Source organism: Aethina tumida, chromosome 3, assembly GCF_024364675.1.
Source record: "Aethina tumida isolate Nest 87 chromosome 3, icAetTumi1.1, whole genome shotgun sequence".
Taxonomy (NCBI): Eukaryota; Metazoa; Arthropoda; class Insecta; order Coleoptera; family Nitidulidae; genus Aethina; species Aethina tumida.
Window position 1 is genome coordinate 34515245 of NC_065437.1, and position 27404 is coordinate 34542648.

The 27404-nt window shown below is 29.1% G+C and overlaps 1 protein-coding gene and 1 long non-coding RNA gene across 5 annotated transcripts; both read left to right on the forward strand.

The window, feature by feature from the left end:
• The first annotated feature begins 2412 nt into the window (after positions 1-2412).
• Positions 2413-3747, forward strand: LOC126264874 (uncharacterized). Its single transcript, XR_007547474.1, has 3 exons — positions 2413-2509; positions 2584-2622; positions 3709-3747. It is a non-coding gene; the product is annotated as an uncharacterized LOC126264874 (long non-coding RNA).
• A 1348-nt stretch (positions 3748-5095) lies between these two features.
• Positions 5096-26637, forward strand: LOC109595413 (hexokinase type 2). Of its 4 annotated transcripts, none has more exons than XM_049964515.1 (7): positions 5096-5247; positions 23494-23656; positions 23712-24067; positions 24488-24584; positions 25113-25305; positions 25362-25794; positions 25858-26637. In XM_049964515.1, the coding sequence occupies exons 1-7, from the start codon at positions 5152-5154 to the stop codon at positions 25954-25956; spliced, it is 1437 nt and encodes a 478-aa protein (XP_049820472.1). In that variant the 5' UTR covers positions 5096-5151; the 3' UTR covers positions 25957-26637. The 4 variants fall into 4 exon arrangements, with proteins under 4 accessions (XP_049820472.1, XP_019866322.1, XP_049820473.1 ...); XM_020010763.2 differs by lacking the exon at positions 24488-24584 and adding an exon at positions 24749-24848 and having other exon boundaries at positions 5098-5247; XM_049964516.1 differs by lacking the exons at positions 5096-5247; positions 24488-24584 and adding exons at positions 10250-10394; positions 24749-24848.
• The last annotated feature ends 767 nt before the right edge of the window (positions 26638-27404 follow it).

The following is a 27404-nucleotide window of genomic DNA, read 5'->3' on the forward strand; positions in this document are numbered from 1 at the left end:
TAGTATGATTTGATCGGCCAATGAATTAGCACATTCAAATGTATTTACATTTTTTTATGTTTCAGGTCCGCAACTGTCGTTCTTCATGGATATAAGTAACTATTTAAGAACAATGACCTAATAGATTTTTTTTCAAACTATCGAGGGCTGCTTTTTACACATTTTGTTCATCTTTAGGTAAATATATGAGTACTTACTATTTCAAGTAAGAGTTTCACTTTCATTGAAATTCATTCATCAAGCCATTTTCGTATATCTTCGAAAGTTACTCAGTCAGTGCGTATCCCATCGATGAGAGGAGGTGATAATCAGAAGATTATGGCATGGAGGGGTATACGGCTCCACAGAAGAGCCTAATCAAGAGAAGAAACCGTTTTATTTTACCACTTTAGCTATATGTGCAGGAAGGTTGTTATGCTGCAAAATGCATTGATCATTTGTTGTCGGGAATGGACACACGTAGTACACTACTCCTTTCTGATCCCACCAAGCACACAGCACACCATCTTCTTCCCAAACCGAAGTGGTTTTGCACTCAGTGTTAACGGTTCTCTTGGCGTTACCCATTTCTTACCATCTGCCATAATTTGTGGTGTTTATGTATCGTCTTCCTCCAATTATGCTTGTAAATCGTCTCGTTCAAACTTCTTTTATTGATTTTTACGTCCTTTGTCTTTGATGACATTCCCATGCCTCTTCTTTTCGATTAAACAGGAAAATTATCATAATAGGAATAGAAATTTATTCTTAGCAGGATTTTATTATTTTATTAAATAAATTCGCTTTCAGTGAAAAGAAAGAAACATTGCACTTCAGAGAAAAGGAAAATAATAATTTACATGAAATATCTGTGCTTGTCACTGACCATCACCGTACTTACACTGTACTGTACATTACCTTTTGATGCAGAGAAGTGTCTCTGGAGTATTTACATGTGCATATATGAAAATTGTACATTAAAATATATTGCTGTTAATATGTTGTTCAAATGTTAAATTACATAGAATAAAAATTATATATATAAAAGAAAGTTTTAGAATATATATTTTTTAATATTCACTATATGCCAGTGAAATAATACATAAATATTATTATAGATGAGGCACTTCTCACCTGACTTTGACATTCTTTACATATTTAGATATTGTTTCATGAATATAAATCGATTGAAATACAAATATAATATACTAAAATAATTAATTAACTTCATCGAGTTATCGTTGACAAACCAACTTGAATAAAAAAATGATCAGTGCGAATTTAATGGAATTGTTTTCAATAATTTTCTGTTAATCTTTTTAAGAAGATTAAAAATTATTGTGTTTTAAATAGAACTGATTGTCCACATATTATTATGATGTACATCTTTAAATTAAAAAATAAATTGTATATTATAAAAATAACTTAAAAATGTGGCGTCACTAGAAAAAAGTTTACCAACTTCTTTTTTAAATAAATTACTATCAAAATCGAAGGTAATTTAGCATTTAGCCAATCAATATAATGCAAACAAATTGAATTAAATATAATGAAAAAGATGAAATTTGATGTAAATACTGAAATAGAAAATCAGTGGAGGAAAGAAATATACGGGTAAAGTGAGGAATAGCATCGCAAAAAAATCAAGAAAAAATGTTGGTAAATTTATGTACAATACCATTACCTATTTTGAAAATTTTAAATAATATATCTTATTAAACACTTTAAATGTTTTTAATATAGAACTCATTTTATGACCATTGTACTTTTTATTTATCATTATTCAAATATTTAATATATAGAGATAATCAATCAATAAAATTGATTGCAATTTTTTTATCAAATGTCCATTTTATAAATAAAAATACATAAATATTATTTAGATACCATTGTGAGTGGATTACTTTATATCAAAAATGAATTATAAATTCATTAATTACAATTTTCTTTTTCTAGTGTATTGTGTTCGGCGAAAGTAGTAGCATAAAATGGGTTCCTCTTGCGTAAGTAATCATTTTTATTTTCATTAATTATACGTAATGTATTAATTTTAAATTATCATTTTACACTACTTGATTATTTATAAATATTTTTATTATTTTAAGTAAAATATCAAATTTTCATGTATAACTTGTAATCCATGTTATAACGGACAGTTACTACTGGTTTTTATTTAATTGTTTAATTTTTATGAGTTTTAATAACTTGGTGACAAATTTCTCAATTTTTTTTACCTTAAATAGAAATTATTTTTTTCTACAGTTATATCCAATGGTACTACATGTATATTTTTTTATTTTTTCTATAGATCATTTACTTGTCAATTGAAACGTTCTTATAACAAGTTAATATTTGAAGGTATGATCTAAAAAAATATTTAATAAATAATTTCTGTGTCTTTTCCTTAAAAAATGAATAAAGAAACTATCCACATATTAATTTGGTATACATCTTTAAACACAAAAATAAATCTAAAATATTGTTTTAGAGTAGACAGTCCAAATCCAAAAAGGTTCCGCATTCTGCAGAGGTAACTAATATAGTTTTTCATTTCTCTTTTTAATGGAATGGCCCATTTTAACCAATCATTTCATTAATTTCTAGAACACAAAAGCAAAAGCCTCCTCACATATTTCGCCAGAGGTAAGTAAAAATTAGATCTTTCATTTATAATTATATTATGACCATTTAGCATATATAAATAAAGATTGTTATAAACCGGAATATACTAGAATGTTTTCAGAAATTTTATTTACAATTTGTTATATTAAACCTGTTTCTCATAATTTCGATAAAGAGATTATATTATTTATGATAAAAAATTATATGTTATTTAAATAAACGTATTTTTAATAATTTTTAAATAATTTAATTGAAAATTTAAAATTTTTGCAACAGTATAAAATATACATCGTAATAATTATAGTAACTTAATGAAATATATTAAAAATGTAATTGATAGTATAGTATATATGTGTTTCTTTTGTTATTGCTGTGTCCATTGGCGAATTTAATTTTACAGAATAATATAATTTCAGATTAAAACTGGGAGAAACAAGTAAAATATCAATTCAAAAAATTATAATAAAAATCGATAATTGAATAATTCGAATTTCAAAAAACAATCCATTTTTACCGTCAATTTGCAAGAAATTAGTTGAAGAAGGTTAGGATAGGGGTCTAATCAATCTCTGTTTTTTACTAAGAATGTGAAGGCCCTATATCAATTTGATCAGGATAACGTTCACTGGACTACAGAACAAACCGTTAAAATTTTAGTGATGACTTTAAATTTAAGGTTACATGATCTGATTTATATTATGACACGTTAATAATCCCAAATACAACAAAAATTGTGACGAAGGTATCGATCACGTTGATAACAATATTCACCATAGCCATTACATAAATGTAAACGAAACATACACAGTACTTATAGACAAAATGTCACGATTTTTTACACAAAACCAAAACCTACAGGGAAATTTTTAAGCACGAAATTTGAAGAAATTGTACTAGCAAATTATTTATAAAAAGTCTACTGGATTAAGTAGCGTAAATTTTTTTAATCAAATACTCTATGGAATAAACAGTTAAAAATATTATGTTCGTTTTATGCATTAAAACGAAATTGTTAGTTTTGTGAATTGAATAAAATATTCTTTTTTAAATTCATACTAAAAGTTAATTTTGGTTAAATTTTTAATCAATAATTTTATTACTTGCCAGAACGCAGAGAAAAAAGACGCCCCTCTAGCTCCTCCAGAGGTAAGTAATTCTTATATATGTCAATTATAGATTGTTATTATAGAAAAAATAATATTAGTAACAGATTACATTATATAAAATAGTTATGACCAATGTTTTTAACGTTTCAAAAAATTTATATAATAGTGACTTCCACTGTATATCAATTATATTCTGGGTATCATGATTCATAAAACAGAATTTTTAATTTTATGAATTGAATAAAATATTTTTTATATTCATATTAAAAATTCATTTTGGTTAAATTTTTAATCAATAATTTTATTACTTTCCAGAATGCAGAGAAAAAAGACGCCCCTCTAGCTCCTCCAGACGTAAGTAATGCTTATATGTCAATTATAGATTGTTATTATAGAAAAAATAATATTAGTAACAGATTACATTATATAAAATAATTATGACCATAATTTTTAACGTTTCAAAAAATTTATATAATAGTGACTCCCACTGTATATCAATTATATTCTGGGTATCATGATTCATAAAACAAAATTTTTAATTTTATGAATTGAATAAAATATTTTTTATATTCATATTAAAGGTGCATTTTGGTTAAATTTTTAATCGATAATTTTATTACTTTCCAGAACGCAGAAAAAAAAGACGCCTCTCTAGCTCCCCCAGAGGTAAGTAATTTTTATATGTCAATTATAGATTGTTATTATAGAAAAAATAATATTAGTAACAGATTACATTATATAAAATAGTTATGACTATAATTTTTAATATTTCAAAAAATTGATCTAATAGTGTCTTCCACTGTATATCATTTATATTCATATCATGATTCATAAAACAAAATTGTTGGTTATATGAATTGAATAAAATATATTTTTTTATATTCTTACTAAAAATTAATTTTGGTTAAATTTATAATAAAAAATTTTATTACTTTTCAGATCACAGAAACAAAAGACGCTCTTCTAGTTCCTCCAGAGGTAAGTATTTTATTTTTACATTTAATAAGTACAAACAATGATTGTTGTAAACAAAAATACATCATATTATTTAAACTTAGTGTTCCCGAAAACTAATCAGCACATCTGTTCATTTGAAACGAGACAATAATTATAAAATTAAGCGAAGGTCACGGCGTTCAATAATTTAACATAAACGTTAATTTAACTGCACTACAGACCACAAAAATGCTTCTTAATGAAACCCATAAATTACCTTCATACTGATAAGTAAATATGTGGTTTTACGGGACGGGGGGACGGCTGTTGTCAACGAATGCATCTAATAAAATTGTGACGATGGAAAATCATTGAAAGAATTTGTTGGTGCCTTAGGACATATGTGTCCAGTCGTTAACAGCAGTTAGTAGCACCGAAACATTTAGTAGTGTTTTGTTAGTCGACGTTGACTGTACTACGTTCTTCGGTTGGTTATTGCTGGCGTACGATGAAGGTGGAGAACGTTTACAACAATATTAACGAATTGGGACGCATCGAGTACAACCGATATGTGCCAGTTAACGACTTCGATGTTTCTAGCGAGGTAACACGTCAATCAAATGGTCACATACAATTTAAACGGCACTTTTATTAATACGCATTTGTTTCAAAGGGGCCACTTAGTAGAAGAACTTAAATAGTAACAATACTTTAAGTACAATTTGAATTTAAATTTATTATGGTGTCAAAATTTTGATTCATTCAATAGACTTGCTAAGAAGTACTAAACTAAATTCAGTTAAATTTATTTAAAGTATTCTTAATTTTAAAATTAATTACAATACATTGAATAAAATGCGCAATTTAAATTTATTATGTTGGCAAAATTTTGATTCATTCGATAGATTCAATAGACAATAGATTAACATTAAAAGTCAATGTAAGCCTTAATTAAATTTTAAATTCTAACTAAGCTAACTTATACACAATTCTAAAATTAATGTTCAAAATATTGATTTTGATGGAATTTACTATGTTGAAAAAATTTTGATTTATTTAATATACAATAACTTATTGCTAAAAGGTAATATAGAGTTTAATTAAATTAAGTGTTCTTATCCCATAAAATAAGATAACATATTGATAAAATAAAAATAAATAATTTATTTAAAGTAATCTTAATTCTAAAATTAATTGTATGCGACACATCAATTTAATAATTTTAAATATTGAAATTAAACTTGATTTAATAATAAATTTGATTTAATAATATTAGTTAAAAAATATATAGTAAATAAGTTTTGTTATTATTTATGACACGTTTTAAGTAACTGCCTAATTTTATAACTTAGAAAACAATCTTAGTAGATTTTTCACTAATTACACTAGGAAGTAATATACTTTTATAACATTTTAATTAAATAAAAAACTTGTTTTGGTTTTACCCATCAATTAATAAATATTAGAATCACATTAAATAATCGGGATTCCCATAATTAAAAAAAAACTTAATTTAAAAAATGTTGTATATTAATAACATTATAATTAAACGTTAATTACAAAAATAAATATTTTCTTTATTTTCTAAAAAACATTAAAACAACAAGTCAGTCAAATTCTTTTCTTTTTTAAATGAATCAATGGATCATTTTTGTAGTAACAAAACAGAAAGAGAAAAAGTCAACAACCTTAACCGGCCGTTTAAAAATAAACTAAACAGTGTCACATGCGAAAACCAATTAAATAATTTCGTGAATTGGACATTCCCATTTTTTAGATGGTTTAATACGAAGAGGTTTTACGTAATAAATTGAGAAAGTAATCACAACATAAAACATTTGGCAACAAACAAGGTCGTTTATATTAATCAATTGTGCAAAACCGAAATTCAGTCACTTTTTATTTTAAAGTTTATTTGTGCTGAACTTTTATTTTTGAATTATTAATTAAGATATATAAATAGACGGACAAGAAATGCCAATTTGTGCCAAGTATTTAATTTAAAAATTCGTTGAATTTTAGAAAAAATATAAATATAAAGTAAACCGATGAGTTTAAACTGCGCAATATTTCAGTGCGTTGCTGAAAAAATTTTCCAACCAAAACATGTATGAATTAGGTTCTAAGAATTTTGTAATTAATAATTCATTACTTCCGAACGTTTCTTAAATGCGTAGTAATGAATTAATTACAAACTGTGGAATTATATAATTCCGTACGCTAATGAAAAGGACCTTCACTCAAATTTATTGAATCGTTTGTTCAGCTGATGTATGGGTTGTATAACCTCAGGCGCAAATTTTGCAAAGAATACCTATCTAATCTACCAATTTAATATTTATAAAAATAATTAACCTGTTTGATTAGAGGTCATTTTAAGGTTACTTACCATTGGTAAAAATTAACTTGTAATAATGTTTTTCTTTAATGAAAGTGTCAAGGCCTGGCAAATATTATTTAAATATTTTGCAGTTCCGGAAGGAAATAAATTTATGAATATTAATTTGGACAAGGATATATTCAATGTTAAAACCGGTTGTCAATAAATTAATTATTGTAAATATATTTTTCTATAGGGTTAAAGAACCGAAATTAATCGTTACATATTACCTGATGTTTTATGTTTTGTCGAATAATATAAATTGTTTCTCCAATTTATTCATGACAATTATATATAAATATTTTTTTAAGGTTTTCAAATATCAAATAACTATATAATTGATTATAAATATATGTTATTAAAAATAATTGCATTGAAAATAGGAAATAAACCACATACTTCCTGTCCCCAAAATGTTCTGTTTTGAAATTAATTCTCAATAGCAAGGACGTGGTATTATTATTTATCATATAACGCAAAATAACTAATTATGAGTAATTCATCTTGCTTGTAGAGTGAATTGTTGCCTTGAAATATGGATCATGGCTTTAAGTTAGTCTGCAGTTCAAAAATAATGCACGAGCTACTCAAGGTGATCACAGGTCGATGTTACTTTACAAAAAAAAACAAATTATGTTTAACTGTAATTAATCAGATAAATCAGATAAGTGTGTTAGTTTGAATTATAGACTAACACCTAAAGGTGAACTGCAAAGTAAATATAATTTGCTTACTTTTATTTTGCACCAATCACTCATTAAATGATTAATTAGGTTTAGATTATTATGATGTTGGCCTTAAACTTGGACTTGTTATAAATAATAACTAATTTTATGTAATGTTCGATTAGATAAAAATAGTGCACAGTGTCACTAAAATCCGCAAGTCAGTTTAATTTTAACTTTTTATTTATCTGTAAATCTCCAGTCTTATTCTTGTCTCAATTAAAAATGACAAGTATTTTATTATCAGCTATATCAATTTAAATGCGTTTAGTAATAATTCTACAATCGATGTTTTTTGTATAGTAACAAAATATACTAAGGAAACGGCTAGAGAATGCACATTATTTGGCACCTATAAAATATTTATCTAAAGTCGTTATCAAAATGTCATATTAGGAATGTAAAATAATCTCAAAGTCGTGCACGAGATTCAGACACGATATTTATATGTAACTGTAATAATAATAATTAAGAAATGTATATTTTAAAGATTTATAATTCAATAGAATTTGGTTCTACTAGATGGGGTGAAAAGTAACCTCATTGGGAATGAAACAATTTTTTTTTATTTTATTCAATGTTGTCCCCTTTCAAATCGATATACATATTCCACCGATTCTCTAACTTTTTGATATTTTCCGAAAAGTAATTTTCTGGGAAGTCTGCAAAATACTCCTCTGCGAGCTGTATTTTTTATTGATGAGCCATCTCTTGAGGTTTGGAAAGAGATAATTGTTCGATGGAGCTAAATCTGGCAAATAAGGTGGATGGGAAGCAATTGGAGCTTGCAAAAACAATTTTTTCCCCTTCATGTGAGGGCGTTTCTCAGCTATTTGGGCCTTCAATCGCTCCAATAATGCGCAGTAATACGCTGCTGATGGCTTTTTCTTTTTCGAGGTAGTCCACGAAGAGTATGCCATGACAATCCCATCAGAAGGTCTGTCGCTACGGACTTCGTCGACAGTGGAGTTTTAGCCATCATGAAACTTTCGAAACAATATTTCATGGTGTAATCTCAAGGAGTATTAGCCTCATAATATTTATCCAACTTTTCTTTTGATTCCTTCGCCGTGTTGTATCTTAAAAAAGTGATATTTTATGAGAGAACGAAAATCATCATGCCAAACACGTAACCAAAAATCAGCTGTCAAAACAAAACTAAGGGCTGTATCGCTCTGAAATTTAACAAGTCGGCCTAAATATGAATGGACTATAAGGCATCATAACCTTTTTTGCTATAGCAGCGCATTTTGGTGGACAAGAAGGTTACTTTTCACCCCACCTAGTAATATAATATAATAATAATAATATATTAAGAAATACTTATTGTAATTGTAATTTATTTTTTTGTTACTAAGAGCTGTGACATTATTAATATGATTGCGAAATAAATACATAATTTACGTTAAAATAAATTCTTTATGAACTTAATTATTCTAGTGTTGGAAACCAACTCGTTTGCATTTCGTCAGATAAAAAGCAAAGTATAGAGAATATATATAATTCAAGGAGACATATATTTCTTATCATTTCTACGACTTTTTAATTAAATAATTCCTTTTTTTATACCGTATTATTTTCTATTTCAGGTAAGATTATGTCACATTTAGCAGTAAGTTGCCTAATACTATGTTCAGGACACGAATTTTATGGGTTTTAATAAACTAAAAGTCGCCTCTAATTAACTATTTTTATCGAAACTCTTTGAAATGTTGACATTTTCATGTTTCACATTTAAATTGAAACGACCTTCGATTTGGATAAGCAAGATCAACTGCTATTTTGCCGAAATCGGTGGTGTATTAATTAATATCAATAACTAGAGTTCATTGATACACAATCTGCAAAAATATTTGCTCTAGTTCAACAACGAACAGGTGATTTTTATTAATACTAAACGTTGTTAATGATCGAGGGAAGTCGCCAGGTGAATATCTTTTTACATTTTTGCAAAGTTTTACAATTTATTTATTAGTAGTTTGGGTAAAATAAGAGACAGTTATTTCAAATTTATTATGGATGTAACATAGAAATGACGAAATTCAAAGCTCCAAAGTTGATTGGAATGTTGTCGGTGGATAATCAGGAAATCTGGATTCCTGACGTGAAAGAGTTTGTACTGGATTACAAAGTAATAATAACCCCTGAATCAATTTATCGGCAAACGACCCCAAATAACCTAAATAAACAACCCAAATTTAAAACATCGACCGTCGACGACGACGACGACAACGACGACAAAGACGCAACATAAATTGATGAAACAGTCGTTTTCACGCGTTTATCGATCCATCCAGGCGAGTCTCAAGGTCACTTTCTCGCGCAACCAACCCCCCGTGCCGTGACGTCATCGGTGAATTGACCGTTTCCAGAAACTGGCGGGGGTGTGTTCGAAACGAACGACTGACGTCCTGAAGGTGACCCCGTCCTGTCCTTCCTGCCGCCGAGTCACGGTATTCGCGTCGTGTACCGCCGAGAGTGCGAACCGCCGAGCGACCCGTGCAAACCGCCTCCACCGCCACCACTCCGAAGCCGCGGCAGCACAGGCCGGGGGCTCCAGAATCGTCAATCTAAGGGTAGATGCGACACCAAGGCGTGAACATGTGCACGGAGAAAATAGCCCAGAACAACAGAGTGTCGCCCATTGTAAGTTTCATGTGCACCAACCACCACCACCACCACCATGGTAGAATGCTTGTAGATGGTAGATCGGTTAGACCCTTTCCCAATCTGACACCACGATGGGCACGTAGAGTAATGATTTGTATGTAGATGTTAAAGAGCAGTCAATTCGGTTTTATACTGTTTCTGGGAATGGCACTCATACTGCCGGCAGATGACCTGAAAAACTTTTGTAGGTCGACGAAACTAGCTATGTGTGGTTGGATTATTGATCTGGAAATTTTGCTACGTTTATTTCGAGAAACTATTATAGTTCGTTCCTTCGTTTATGCGATTTCAAATAATTAACGCCGATTGCTACTTTTCAATGTGACGTAATTGATTAGCCATATTAAAAAAATCCCAATATTTTCCTACATAAATAATCTTTTTGCGTAAGCGTTTCAAGTAGTGAATTTTTAGACTTCATATATCATATATGCATAATTTTTGTTACTTAAACGTACATACTTATAAATATTTTTAAAAGAGATAAATATAATTTTCGAAACCCTTAAGAAAAAAACTGTAGTAAACAATAGTAAATTTTTGTGTAGGAATGTAGAATAAAACATCAAATTCAGAATATCAGGTAGTGACCGAAGGCTTTAGTTCTCACAGTAATTTAATTCTTATCTGATTCTAATCAGATCAGTCAGTTATACACTTTCAAAAACATTTTAATAAGCACTAAACTGTTGTTAAACTATAAAATTAAGTCTATATCTGACTGAGACATTTTCACTTTTCATGCCCTAAAAACTATCCCAATTAATTTTTCTTAACTGTTTATTATAAAAAGTTTTCTAATGATAAATTAGTGCATTAAGTCAAAATCAATATTTGATATTTTGAGAAATTTTATGGAAAGATTTCAATGACGTACTTATTTTATCATAAAAACTACTCAAATCAATTTTCCTCAGTTTTTATTATAAAAAATGCTCTAACAGTCTTCGATAGAGAAATACGAAAAACAATTTTATTGATAAATCCTTTATTTTATAACTTTTGACTTATTTTTCCTTAGATTCATCTTAATTGGAGCACTCTGAATGAATAAATATTTAGTGGTATTTTGTTCCCAATTTGATGTATGATCTTAATTATTCAGCTGATAATTTATATTAGTTAGCCATGAGTATCAAAAATTCTTAATTGCACTTTGCATAATAACCATTCAAATTAAAAATATGACAGTATTTTTTATAAATATAATTTTATTTTATATAAATCTCAAACAATTTTTATAATGAATCAAGAAATACGAACAATAGTAAATTTTCAATATACAACGTATTTGATAAGATAATTATTGAATAAAAATCATAAAAATTCTAACAATTCATGTTTACAAATACATATAAAAGGGGAAACCCATTTATATACATGGAGGTTGTTAACTTGATAACAACAATAAAAACGATGCAAAATTTTGTTAATCTTACAAATTTTGGTCTGTAGTTAACAACAACGTATTAACCAATATCATATGTGCACTATCAATAATTTCTTTATGGAGAGTAATTTTGTGACACCTCATTTGAAAATTGTTTTTATTCTCTATTTGGTGGTTTAATATGTTAGATAAACATCCAAAAAAGTATTTAGTGTTTGTTACCAAAAACATTGATATTCTAATAAAGTATTAGAGGTCAATATTTACACAACAGAAGACAGATTTAGTATATCCTTGACTTTTTTTACGACCTCACTATACCAATCGAAAACCGTTTGATCCGACTAAATTTTGAGGGAGACATCATGCACGACAGAGATAGTAAAAGTCTGCCAATTTACTTCACAGTGGGAATCTTTTATTGTCCTTGTCATTCGTGATGCCTCCCTCAAAATACAGTAGTATCGAAGGCTTTCTAATCGGTTGAGAGTGAGGTATCTCTTAGTTTAATATTCAGTATATGCAACTTTCTAAGAATATTTGAAGTATAAAAACATATATTTTAACACTTCTCAAAGTCAAAGTTTATTGATCCACTGTATAACTAGGAATCACATCACCGAGTTAAGATTAATTATCACAAGTGAATTTTATTCGACAATATTGAAATGATACTGAATCAACATTTGAGATGTACACATTTTAGTTTATTTTGATTTTATAAATTGAATTAAGTTATCTTTAATTAAATTCAACCCTGAACAGTAACATAAATTTTCGAGAAGCATTACAAGTCTAATTATATCTACCGACTATTAAATGTAATAAAGTCAAATCATAAATAATGCCAAGCAGTATATGTTATGTTTCTGAGAATGCTTAACCACTATTATTACTATATTATTTTTACAATTTATAAGCAAATTAAACAAATTAAGGTGTGCACAATTTTCACATTTCATATCATAAAAACTTCGCCGATCAATTTTTATCAACTTTTTAGTATTAAATATGTTAATTTTTACACTATGTTCTCTAATGATAAACTAATGCATTATATTTTATTCAAAGGTTTCAATAAAGTACTTATTTTTTTATAAAAACTATCCCAACCGATTTTCATCATTTTTTAGTATAAAAAATGTTACAGCAGTCTTCGGAAGACAATTGTAATGGTATATCCTTCATTTTTTAATTTTTGAGTTATTTTTCCTTAGAATCAAGTTAGAATTAAACCAGTTACGAACTGTTTCCATCTGAATTGGATCACACAGAATAAATAAATATTTAGTAGTGTATAGAAGATTGTTCCCAATTTGATATACGATCTTAATTATTCACCTGACAATTTATATTAATTAACCATGAGTATCAAAAATTCTTAATTGCACATTTATTGCACGTTGTATATAAATGATCATTCAAATTAAAAATATGAAGCATTTTTTATAAATATGATAAATATAATATTATTTTATATAAATCTTAGCATTTCATATAATTTTTATAATAAATTACAAACAATAGTAAATTTTCAATATATAATGTATTTGATAAGATAATTATTGAACAAAAATCATAAAAATCCTAATAACTGATGTTTACAAATACATATAAAAGGGGAAACCCATTTATATACATGGAGGTTGTTTACTCGTTAACTGTTCAATGGATGATGTCGAATAAAAACAATGTAAATTTTATCAATCTTATTAATTTTGGCCTGTAGTTAACAACAACGAATTAACCAATATCGTATGTGCATTATCATCAATTTCTTAATAAAGGGTAATTTTGTAACACATCATTTGAAAATTATTTTTATTCTCTATTTGGTGATTTAATATGTTAAATAAAGTACCAAAAAATATTTAGTGTTTGTTACCAAAAACATTGATATTCTAATAAAGTATTACAGATCAATATTTATACAAATGAAGACAGATTTAGAATATCCTCGACTTCTACATTGTTGGTTGTGCTTAAAATAGGGGGGTTTTTACGATCTCACTATACCAATCGAAAACCGCTTGATCCGACTAAATTTTGAGAGAGAGACATTATGCACGACAAAGACAGTAAAAGTTTGCAAATTTACTTCATAGTAGGAATCTTTTACTGCCTCTGTCATTCATGATGTCTCCCTCAAAATTCAGTAGGATCGAAGGCTTTCCAATCGGTATACCTCACATTTAGTTTAATATTCTGTATATGCAAGTTTCTTACATTCTTTAAAAATGACTAAGAATATTTGAAGTATAAAAACATGTATTTTAAGTTTCAAAGTCAAAGTTTATTGATCCATTGAATAACTGTAACACATCACCTAGTTAAGATTAATTGTTACAAGTGAATTTTATTCGACAACATTGAAATGATACTGAATCAACATTTGAGATGTACACATTTTAGTTTATTTTGAATTTATAAGCTGAATTAAGTTATCTTTAATTAAATTCAGCCCTGAACAGTGACATAAATTTTCGAGAAGCATTACAAGTCTAATTATATCTATCGCTTATTGAATGTAATAAAGTCAAATCATAAATAATGCCAAGCAATATGTTTCTGAGAATGCTTAACCACTATTTGTGTTATTTTTACAACTTATAAACAAATTAAACAAATTGAGGTGTGCATTATTAAATTCAATTAAAAAAAATCACAAACATGCCTCAAAACACGTTCAATTATTCAACAAATATTGTTTCCAGGTATTTCACGTGTTAGCCGCAAAAGTTGTTGCAGTAAATTTTATAAATAAAAAACGGACGTGACCAGATCCACTTTGTAACCGTACCAGGAATAACTTGGGGCAGTTGCCAAAATAAATTTTTAATTTCACCAAAAAAAAAACGTTAAACGTTTATATAACCCATATAGATATTTAAAAATGTCTATATTACCATCATGTTATGGCTTGACCCACATAAACAACATGGACAATATGAGCTAATGCAGTCGTGCCATTGTATAATAATTGACTGGCTTCCGTTAGCGTACAAATTCAAATTTTGATTCAACAATGATGCGCTTTTTATATTTCCGTCAATATAAATGTTCTTAATTAAAAAAATTAAATATTTAACAGGACAATAAAAATCCAGATTGAATATTATAGCGGAAGTTTTTTTCTGCGCCGATAAACAATACCAGATAAATCCTGCGTATATTAACCCCATGTTTAATCCTTTTGTTTATAAATGTGATTATCTGATCTTGTGCAATATATTGACGTTTGTGATAAATATAGGCCTTAATTGGCAATAATACAAGTAAAACACACATTTTATAGTCAGCACAAGCATTATTGAAACAGCTTATCTTGATAACCAAGATTCTACTCATCAAGTATTGATGGTACACGAAAGGTGGTTTCATTTAATTGGACTTTTCCTTGTTCAATTCTAATTAACCATGAGTATTAGAATTTAAACTAACATACAGTCATCGTTGATAATAGGATAATTGTTAGTAAACGTTGTCATTTTTTGTAGCTACAATCACATAAGCTACCATCCATTCAAAACAATACATTTAAGCGAACAATCATACATTTACACATTAGCTCATGATTTATTTTGCATATCAGTTTCATAAATGTTTATTTTATTTCTACGTAAATTCACAAAACGGTGACGCACACCTGATTTGCAATGTCGATTGAAGGTTATCATTACTGGAATTTGTAACATATTTGGAGGAACTTAAGAATTGATCGATGAAAACACTGTTCTGGGAAACATTCCGCTAAAACCTTATCTTATCAATACGATTATCATAGATCGAGTATTGATTAAATAATAACATGCAATTGTTGGACTTGCATACTCCATTAAGGTAGAAACTGCCTCGTAACATTTTGATTTATAAAACGATTTAACTAATTCAAAAGATGGTCAATAAAAAACCCTCTGCACACCATGGAATATGTAATATATTTAGAGGAACTTAAGAATTGATCCATGAAAACACTGTTTTGGAAAACATTCCGTTAAAAGTTTATCTTATCGATACGATTATTATAGATTGCGTATTGATTAATTAATAATTACTTTCCCAATGTTGGACACTCCAAGATAGAAACTGCCCCGTAATATTTTAATAATATAACTTGATTTTGCTAGCTCAAAAAATGGACAATAATTCTATGCATACCACAGAAATTGTTTTCTATTCCTCTAAGAGCTTCTGCAACATTTTTTTTTTTACTTGTCAAAATTATTTTTTCGTCTAAGGTCTTCATTGATTTTATCATCCTTCTAATTGGGTACATACCAAATTTCATGAATATTGCATATTCATAAAATTTTGACAGAATTTAAACTAATGAACTTATTTCTTGTGGTTAAGTAAACAATAGAATGAAATGTCACAATGAGAATATAAGATAGTAACTAAACGAATTAGTTCTCACAAACAATTTAATTCTTAGCACCAAATTTCAAATTTATTTATTTTTACAACTGTTTTATACAAAACAATTTATTGTCCAATTTTGAGACCATCAAATTATCGATGTTACTTGTAATACAGAACAACTTATTGTCCAATGAGTTTCTGGTCCATTTTTCGTCGATATTCTAATAACTTTTGATTCTAATAACTAAAAAATAAAGCTTGTTTACAAACATGTATATGTTAGATACATTCAAATAACTTAAAAATAAATATGCTGTCTACTTTGACGTAAAATACTTACGTATAATACATAAATGGCTGCCAATAAATTGGATTTTCAGAGATATTTTAACAATCAGTATATTAATATTGAACAAACACCTCAAGTCAATATCTGATACTTTCAGAAATGTTGTACATTTTATGGCATGATTTAGTTTATAACAAGATCACGTTCATTAAAGTTCGTTTTATTCATCTCTCCATTTAAAAGGTATTGAGAATTTTCTTTCATAAAAATTATCCAAATCAATTTTTTACTCTAAAAATATTCTATATATTTTAAAATTATTTAATTCAAATATTGTCCGGTCAGTATAAAAAATATATTTCACTATTATATAGGTTATTTTTGACACATAAGAAAAAAATATTACACTCCACAGAAGAGGAAAAAAATAATTAACATGAAACATCAAGGTTTAAATATTGCTGACATTGCTAAAAATTTAATGTGCTCCCGAAAATGGTTTATGTTATTAATATTAAATATGAAATAACACATCCAATTGAAAATACAATAAGAAAACATCCTTTTATAGACAGACAAGTTGGAAGAATCAGTAAACGAAATCCTTCCTTGTCTTCTATGCAAATAAAAAATGTATTAAGTCATACAATATCAATGTGTTTAGTAGGATGAATCAGACGTGACAGAGTGAACAAAACTTACAACTTACTTACTTATATATCAGTTAAGTAATATTTGAATATGAATATTCGAACAAAACTTGAGTTTACACAAACATATACAAATACTAATTATTCTGCTAAATTTTGGCGAAGAATACTTTGGATCGATGAATCCAAATTCTATAGAATGGTAAATCAATTTATCAGTTATATGGATTTTTATACATGATTATGACTTGAAGCTGTCCAAAGATGTTCAAAATTGTTTAAAATACAATCATGTTGAAGTTCTCTATTGGCAACCGCAAAGTTAGGATCTAATTCCTTTTGAAAACTTATGAAATGACATAAAATCTCTATTAAAACACTAAAACCATCAAATTTATATGAAATGGGATAAGTAGAAAGTAGAAATTATTTTGTATAGACACTAAATAAATAATTGTAGGAGGAATATAGTAAGATTATTTAGAAATTATTGTGCATTTCTTAATTTAAAGAAATAGTAATATAGTAATGAGTGCTATTTCTTTTGTCATCACTGTACACTGAGTGTTTTACTTTTAATCTTTTAAGTTATTTATTTTTTTATTAAAATCAAGTTACGGAGTGTATTCCTTTTAAATGGACCACACTGAATGTGTAAATATTTAGCGGTACATATCAGAATTTCGTTCCCAATTTGAAAGGAGCTCTTAATGTTCTATTGACAATATATATTAGTACAATTACGAACACGAACATAAAATTCAAAAATGAACTGAGGAAATGAAAATAATTACGATGCTAAAACAGATGTAAGTCTCTATATTTAGCCGGTATCGTTGTAAAATCAATTTTAAAATGTATCAAAATAATTACATGGTACAATTTCAACCTCAATACGTCCTTGCAATGGAGAAGCATTAATTAATTGAATTTCCGTGATGTGATTACAGAAAATAATTAAAGTCTCAATTACACGTTCAAAAAAAGTGTCATCAAAATATTATGCAATTGTTGACAATCGTTTTGAACTCCCAATTTGCTAATCTACGGAAAAATTAGTATATAAATTATGTGTCCACAACGAGTGATCACGTTTATTAGCATAAACGTGCTACTCAATTACGTCTTACGTTTTGTTGTCGAAATGTCGTATTACTGAACGACAATACTTAAAACGCAGATAAAACGGCGAGAGATTTTTGTTTACATCTCAAACACAAGGATGTTTCGATTAAAACTGGAAAAACGGGCCGCACCAATTGTACTTAAGGACCAATTAAACACTTCTGGTGGAACGTCATACCAGTCATGTGCCACAGTCACGGGAACGGGAAGTGACATACGGCCCCGGCGGGATTTCTGATGAATAACTGCGCGCTGTTACATCATGAAAGCAGGAATTCGTATGGAAGGTGTGTCCGAAGACATGCGCTTCAGACGCCACACAACGTGCGTGTTTTCATATTTCACTTCCTTCGATACCTCAGGCTCGATTTTTTTGTAAAAGAGGTGTGGGTTATTGTTTATGTGTTACAAATCGAGTTGATGATGCAGTTCAAAAATATACTTATTAATGACGTTCTGTTGATTATCTACGCAACATACAGTAATCCTCTAGTCATTCCAATTATATTGATGACATTATCTCAAATGTGGACGGATTAATTAATATTTATATTAATTAATTAAATAATCGCTAAATCGCTATTCTTTCAAACAATAACTAACTGATAAGTGGTGTAAATTATATCCAGCCATCGAATTGATATTCAGTTTTGTGGTGTGCATGTATTTGCATAAATAATGCCATAATTTATTTTTAATCATTGCGGCTTTCCATTTCTGAATTAGTTGTTATGTTTAACCAACCAAAATTAAAATTTACAATGTTACATAACATTTTTATTGGAACCAGATATATCTTGAAATGTTGGTACTTAATAATAGCACTTACTTATCGTATGGTGTGAATGATAATAATTAAAAACGGAAACAATAGAACGATAAATGCTTTGAATTATTTAGATCTTGACGTTGAGTTCGTGTGTGTAACATGATGTCTCTAACATCGAATTGACGCAAGTCATTTGTACTTAATAAAAAATAGTCGAGACATGTAAAAAACGAGTGATACGAAAATTGACGGATCATTTTTGACTTAAAATTAATCATTCCATTTTGTATATTAGTAATTTGATTTTTTGCACTTCTTTAGTGACAGTTATTCCATTATTATGTCGAACGTGATGCATTTCACGTACGCTTTCTTATTCTATTGATTTAAGCTCGCGGACAAACTACACAGTTTATCGGGCTGAAAACCTCACTGATTCACCGTTCCCACTTGGAAACTTTCTTGTAAATCCCAGTATGTATTAATAACATTAGTAACTCAGTCAACATTGCAAATTGCGGTTGGGAAAATCGGTGTATTGTTTTCTTTAATGTAATCAGTACAGAATTATTTTAATAATTAACTTACTAGTCAAGTAATATAAAAAAAGTTCAAGTAGCGTCAAACAAAATTTGGTTAACAGATATTATATTTTGAAATATCTTTAATTTCAGCCTAAATTGATTGTTGTTAAATATTTGAATATTTTTAAATTTTATAACTATTATATTTCGAAATATTCTTAATTTCAGGGTAACATGATTGTTGTTAAATATTTGTGTATTAAAAATCACTATTTTAAAATCAAATTAAAAGATTCCAGAACCCAGATTTATGTTTATCGTGAAATACAGAAATTGACCAATTTATTGTCCAATTTTATGTTGATCAATAAAGTAGCTCCAAACAAAATTTGTTAATTTGTGTATTTTTAATTTTTAATAACTATTATATTTTGAAATATCCTTAATTTCAAGATAAATTGGTTGTTTTTACATATTTCTGCTATTCCACTATTCTAAAACCAAATTAAAAGATTCTAGGACCAAAATTTATAACTATTCTAGGTTACCAATTTATTTTCCAATTTTGTCAATTTGAGTTTTTTTTTAATTTTTAACAGATATTATATTTTGTAATATCCTTAATTCAGCCTAAATTTATTGTAGTTAAATATTTATGTAACATCAAACAAAGTTTGTTAATTTGAATATTTTTAAATTTTAATAACTATTATATTTTGAAATATTTTTAATTTCAGGCAATAAATCAATTTTTGAGTTTTAAAAACCACCATTTTAAAACCAAATTAGAAGATTCCAAAACCCAAATTTATAGTTATCGTGAAATATAGAAATTGACCAATTTATTGTCCAATTTTATATTAATCAATAAAGTGACATCAAACAAAGTTTGTTAATTTAAGTATATTTAATCTTTAATTGATATTATATTTTGAAATATCTATATTTTCAGACAAAATTGGTTTTTTGTTAAATATATCGATGTATTAAAAATCACTTTTTTAAAACCAAGTTAAAAAATTCCAGAACCCAGATTTATAGTTATTGTTCAATTTTATGTTGGTTAATAAAGTGACATCAAAGTTTGTTAATTTAAGTATTTTTAATTTTTAATATCCATGGAATATCTATATTTTCAGACCAAATTTTTTTGTTTGTTAAATATATCGATGTATTAAAAATCACTATTTTAACACCTATCTAAAAGATTCCAGAATCAAGATTTATAGTTATCCTAGTATACAGAATTTGAGCAATTTATTGTCCAATTTTATGTTGATCAATAAAGTAACATCAAACAGATTTTGTCAACTTAAGTATTTTTAATTTTTATTAAATATTTTGAAATATGTATCTATATTTTCTGGCTAAATTGGTTGTTGTTAAATATAACATATATATGTATTTAAAACAACTATTTTAAAACGAAATAAAAAGAATCCATAACAAAGACATATATTTATTCTACTCACTCCAATTTACTTTTCATTTTTTAAATAACATGTTGCCGCTACTAACAAAATATTGGTACCTGTAAAATTATTTAAATATAACTTGGCCATTAAATTAGTGTATGTAAAAAACTATTACGTTAATTTTTATCTCTGCATGTAGAATAAAGGGAAAATGAGTAATGATTTCCTACTAATCTTTACTATACTTAAATGATATCTATTTAAGTATGTATGTGAGTAATGATTTCTTACTAATCTGTAAATAGGATTGTCATTTTTATATACTAAAAATGTTTCTATTAATTTTTTTATAAACAAAATATAAGTATATTTATAATAATTTCGTATATTATGTGCTATCAATTGAAATCAAAAGCTCCAAGAACTAATTTTAATAGTTTTGGATGTTCTTTTGCAATATTATTCGAAACAATTATTCGAATGTTTTATGGATATTTACCTTAACTGGCGCAATCTCTTTTTCCCCATTATGAGATTAGGTGTACGTGCTGTTTATCAGATTAAAATCAAAAACTTCAAAAACTAATTTTAATAATGTTGGACACTTCTTTTACACTTTTATTCGAAACGGTCAGATGTTTCATTGGTTTTGATCCAATGATATTTAATTATAAATGAAAGCTGATAATTCAATGGATATTTATCCTTAACTGAAACAATATCCTTTCCCTTAATTTAGCATTCGAAATACGTGCTGTTAATCAGATAAAACAAAACATTCCAAGAACTAATTTTAATAGTTTTACACATTTCTTGTGCAATCTTATTCGGAACAGTTACTTGAATGTTCTTTAATCAAAAATGAAAGCTTTAATAACACGACGGACTCAATCTTCTCGATCAATTTCAAGGTGACACTTCTTGTGCAATCTTCCACGAAAATTCCTCCGGTTTCCTTTAACGGAATCCAACCAGAATCTTCCTCGAAGAACGTCATCCTTGCTGATCAGTTTGAGGCAATGACAGTGGCCAAAGTCACCTTGTTGGGTTGTCCCAACGTCGGCTCGGCATGGTGCAATATGCGGTAAACGTGATGCCGAGCAGATTCGAGAAGCGCGGGCAGAAGCACGTGCCGAAAGGGGCCCAAGTCCCCGTGACGTAGCCGGTGACATTCACATCGGCATCGCTGGCACACCTCTGGAGCCGACCAATCGTCGGCTCCGGTTCAAAGGCTCGCCGAGGGGAAAGTCCCCGCGCCTCCCCTCCAAAGCGTAACCGATGTCGGGCTCCTCGTGAACGCGCAAGTTTCCAATTCAGTTTCAACCTTACTGTGATAATCTGTGTGTTGTCGGCGCTGGAAGTGTTTCACCAGCTTTTTTTGTAAATCAGTAATAGTTTTTTTGGCGTGACTAGAAAACGGGGCCTTGCTGACAATGGGCTACAGAATTAACAACTGTCCTAATCAAAAGGTAGGTGGGCGAGGGCTTGGCGTGTCTGATTCGAGTGTGCGAATTGGTCCGGTTTGGGGGTGTGTTGCGGACGAGAACTTCTTACAGTTTCGGACCACATGGCTTCCCATTGATCTAATTGGATGTGTCGACTTTCTTCCAAAAAACAACTTTTAGCATTTTTTAAATCTTACCGACGCTATAACTGTTTGTTTGATTGTTTATTTAACCTTTAAACAAACGTTAATACCACCTAGTATGATTTGAAATATACTAATGTTACAACATGCCTAATGCAAATTTTATTTTACATATAAATTATAAAACTCACTGAACAACTTTGCCTTTATTTTGACAATTATTTGTACCTGGTTGTTTTTCATACTGATAATGATTCAATTTATTCTAGTATAGCTTGCAATATTCAAGGTTACATACATTTTTGTTCAAATTTGCTTTTTCAATATAAACTCTAAATACAGTCACTTTTTTACGACTTGACTTAATTTTACTTAAAAATTTTAACTAATTTTTAATTTTTTAAATCCAAATATAGAAAGGAGATATGACACACAATTCACCTAGAAAGATTGCAAAATAGTGCAGGTGAATTTTGTTTATCAAAGGAAGGTCAATGGATTACGAACAAATGTTTCATGGAATAATAAAGATAAAAGTTGGCATTTCCAAACGTAATGGAATTAAATATGAGACTAATTTGCATAAAAGTAAAAACGCAAATATATCAAGGCACTGTAAATATAACAATATTACAATTGATTATACCATAGTTTACAAATATTTGAAACTGTTTAATTATAAAATTTAGTCAAAATAATTATACTTTAGAACGCTTTGTAAATATTTAAATTCCACGTCTAATACCACCTTGTATTGTTTTATTATCGACGCAAAATATTATTAATAACTTACATGTAAACGAATGGTTGTAAAATATTTATTGTAGTTACGAGTCGAAAATTTAAAATATAATGTTTGTTCCTGTTATCGTGTAATTATAAAATAACAATAATATACGACATTTACTACGTAATTTATTAAATAAATTTTCAAATAAATCTTATTTATATTTTTTATTACAGGTAAAGGAACGTCTAAAAGAATTTGTCTTAGACAACGACAAACTGAGAAGATACATTGAGGTTTTCACGGATCATCTTAACAGGGGCTTGGGTAAGGCAACGAACCCAACCTCTATCGTCAAATGTTTCCCCACATACGTACAAGATCTGCCCAATGGCCAAGGTAAATGTTTGTCAATCATCCTCTTTGAATCGTTCTGACTGTAAAGAAATTTTAGAAAAGGGCAAGTTTCTGGCCCTGGACTTGGGCGGCACCAATTTCCGTGTCCTGTGCGTGGAACTGGACGGCGAGCACTGCGAGATGAACTCCAAAATCTTCGCCATCCCTCAACACATCATGGTGGGAACCGGCGAACAACTGTTTGATCACATTGCCGAGTGTATGCACACCTTTGTCAAGGAGGAGGGCATCGAAAACGAAGTGTTGCCTCTCGGCTTCACCTTCAGTTTTCCCTTGATACAGAAGGGTCTGACCGTTGGCATCCTCCAACGGTGGACCAAAGGGTTCAAGTGTTCCGGTGTCGAAGGCGAAGATGTCGTCAAGCTACTCGAGGATGCGATTGAAAGAAGAGGTGTAAGTGCTTCATCATTTAGTCATAAACATATATATTAACATGCGGATGCTCTAACACGTAAAACTCTTTAAAGGTTGTTAAACATTCCGTTTTAATTTAGGACGACCTTCTGTGTGACGCTATTAATTGTTTAAACGTAATTTCTCAAGATGCCGGTAATTACATCACAGTAATTTGTACAGCTACGGCGACGGATACATTTATTCTAATTCAATTGAACAATGTGGGCATTAATTACAATTCCACTAATAGATATGTATTGTGTCATTATTAAAACCTTCATTAAATACATTATTTTTATCGTTATTATATTTAAATGCAATTTCCTGATATATTTCCATATTACTCCACAAATTTTTACATTGAATTATATCCTATGATTACTTTGTTATCGAGTACAATTTAAAATTCCATTGCAGGCAAAAATATCATTAATGGCAATACTGAACGACTCTACAGGCACACTAATGTCGTGCGCCTTTTACAAACATAACTGTTACATAGGCACCATTATTGGTGAGTGTAGGAAACAATGCACACCAACAGCTGCATGTCCTACAGATTAAATTTACACCAATTTAGAATAGAAAGCACTTGTTGAGCATGTTGGAGTTTTTCGCCACTTTAGTGCTGTCTCCTTTTGCTTTTAGTTTATGCATGGTTTTATTCTTTTCTTACAGGATGTCAAAATAGACGTATGTGCGATCTTAAACGACACAACAGGAACACTTATGTCATGTGCATGGAAAAACCACGATTGTGGCATAGGTTTGATCATTGGTAGGTTCACATTTTCATCTTCATTACTATGACAGTCATTCATTGAATGGCTTCTAATTAGTTCTCCTATTCTTCACAAATACTCATTGAATGACTGTCTTTCTTACAATTATCCATGAGCTTTGTTTGATATGTTAGAATAGCTAAGCATTTACACCCGCAGAGTGATTCGGCACAATTTTTAACACAAATGGTACCAAACAAAGTTAATTTGATGCCACTAGAATTAAGGAACAATCTCGAAATATGTTGTTCTCATTTTAGGCACGGGTAGTAACAGCTGTTACGTAGAGAAACAAGCAAATGCCGAGTTGTTTGATGAAGAAGATATGGGTTCTGGGGAGGTTTTGATCAATACTGAATGGGGTGCGTTTGGAGACGATGGCGCTTTGGACTACATTAGAACTGAGTACGACGAAGAAATTGACAGAAACTCTATTAATGTCGGCACACAAAAGTAAGCACTCAACCCCAAAACCCCTAGTCAAATTTTTAATCATAATTGAATTTCAGACAAGAAAAGATGATCTCAGGAATGTACATGGGAGAATTAGTAAGACTGGTAACCGTAAAATTGATTAAAGAAGGTCTCATGTTCGGCGGCAAAGGTTCCGATCTGATCAGCAAACGGGACAACTTCTACACCAAATACGTGTCGGAGATCGAATCAGACGCACCGGGCACCTTCAACAACGTGTCGATGATCTGCGAGGAGTTGGGCCTGAAACACGCCACAGAACAGGACTACATCAACCTGAGATACATTTGCGAATGTATTTCGAGGAGGGCTGCGCATCTGGTGTCTGCAGGTCTGGTGGCCTTGCTCCACAAAATGGGCAAGCCCAATGTGACTGTTGGTGTTGACGGTTCAGTTTATCGGTTCCATCCAACTGTCCATGATGTAATGGTAGAAAAAATGACAGAGCTGTGCGACCCCAATATCAAAGTAAATATTTTATTCGTTCTACCTAAGGCAACTATGATTAATTGTATTTTATTTTTGTTACAGTTCCAGTTAATGTTATCAGAAGACGGCAGTGGTAGAGGTGCAGCTTTGGTGGCCGCAGTGGCGGCAAGAAAGAAGAGGGAAGCTCAATTAAGCGCGTAACAGCAAATCAATGTGTACAATTTAATTTAATAGATTTTTAAATTGATAACAACTTAAAAGCTTGTCCTTTAAATTTAATTTTAGTGAGTCAAGTTTGTGTTATGGGTTAAATAGACTACAAAGTGAAAATAGCCCCTGAGCAGGTCTCAGTTATTGTCAGTTAATTATTGTTTACAGTGTTGTTTTATGTGGAATATACATGAACGTCGATATATTCCATTTGTATTATGTTTTATACTGTATATTTTACAAAATACCTATTTAAATGATATTTTCTATAATTTTACACCAATTGGTCATATTTATTTAACGTTAAATAATTTATTTATATTGTTATTTATGTGGAAAAAAATTTGATCCGATTTTATTTGTTTTTTTTTTATGGAGCATTGCCTTATCCACTGAAAATATATAATACTCGCTTTCATTTATAATGTAATAGGACAATACTTCTACTGAAAAATGTTAAATTAACTGCCATAACCACATAAATTTCATCTTCACATTGAATGTTTGTGATTACGAAATTGTTGATATATTATAGTATATTTTCTCTGATTTTTGTAAATAATTTTATTTTTTTGTCACTAGTTACTTAAAAATGGCATTGTTTTTATACAAGGCAATGATTGTATTGTATATTGTAAAAAATTTTATGTCAAATAAATAGTTTAAAAAATACATGGTTTAATTTATTTCATTAAAGGTGAAAGGTGACATTTTAAAATTGGACATTATGTTTATTTAATTTAATTCCATAGCATTCTGGAGACACAATTGCATTGAATAAAGGAACTTGAGCAAATTGTCAACAGAATTCTTTGCATATATTTCACCGACAGCTTCCTTGTCTCCTGAAATCCTCCTAATTTTAAAAGCAGTTACCATTTCACGTGCTTGAGAGTAGAGGGGTTGATCAAAAGTAATCACACGTTTTTTGTCCATGTGACTTAGCAATGTCGAGAGCACAATGTAAAGCTGTCTATATAATGTCTACGTGGAGTTGTTACTATTTAGAGTAGGAGTACAAGTAATCCATAGGAAACGAGTTTTAAACAAAAAATCGATTTTTATGATTTTTGACCTCTGACTTTTTAAGTTGTGGTCATCATGTGTGAATCTTGAGACAAGTTTTGGAATGTAAAAATACAAGTTTATACGAAATTATAGGTGGGTATCTCAATTTCCAAGATATTCACCTAATTTTGACTAAGATGACTGGACTAATAAAGAATTTTGTCAACAGGCTAAGCAGCTACCATTCTTGCGTTACATCCCAATTTAAATCGTTTTATTTATAATGTAATAAGACGATACTCCCACTTAAAAAAAGTTAAATTAACAACTGTAACCAAAGAACTTTGATCTTCACGTTTAAAGTTTGTGATTACGATTTTCACTAATTTTTATAATTTTATTTATTGCCACTACTTACATAAAATAGTATT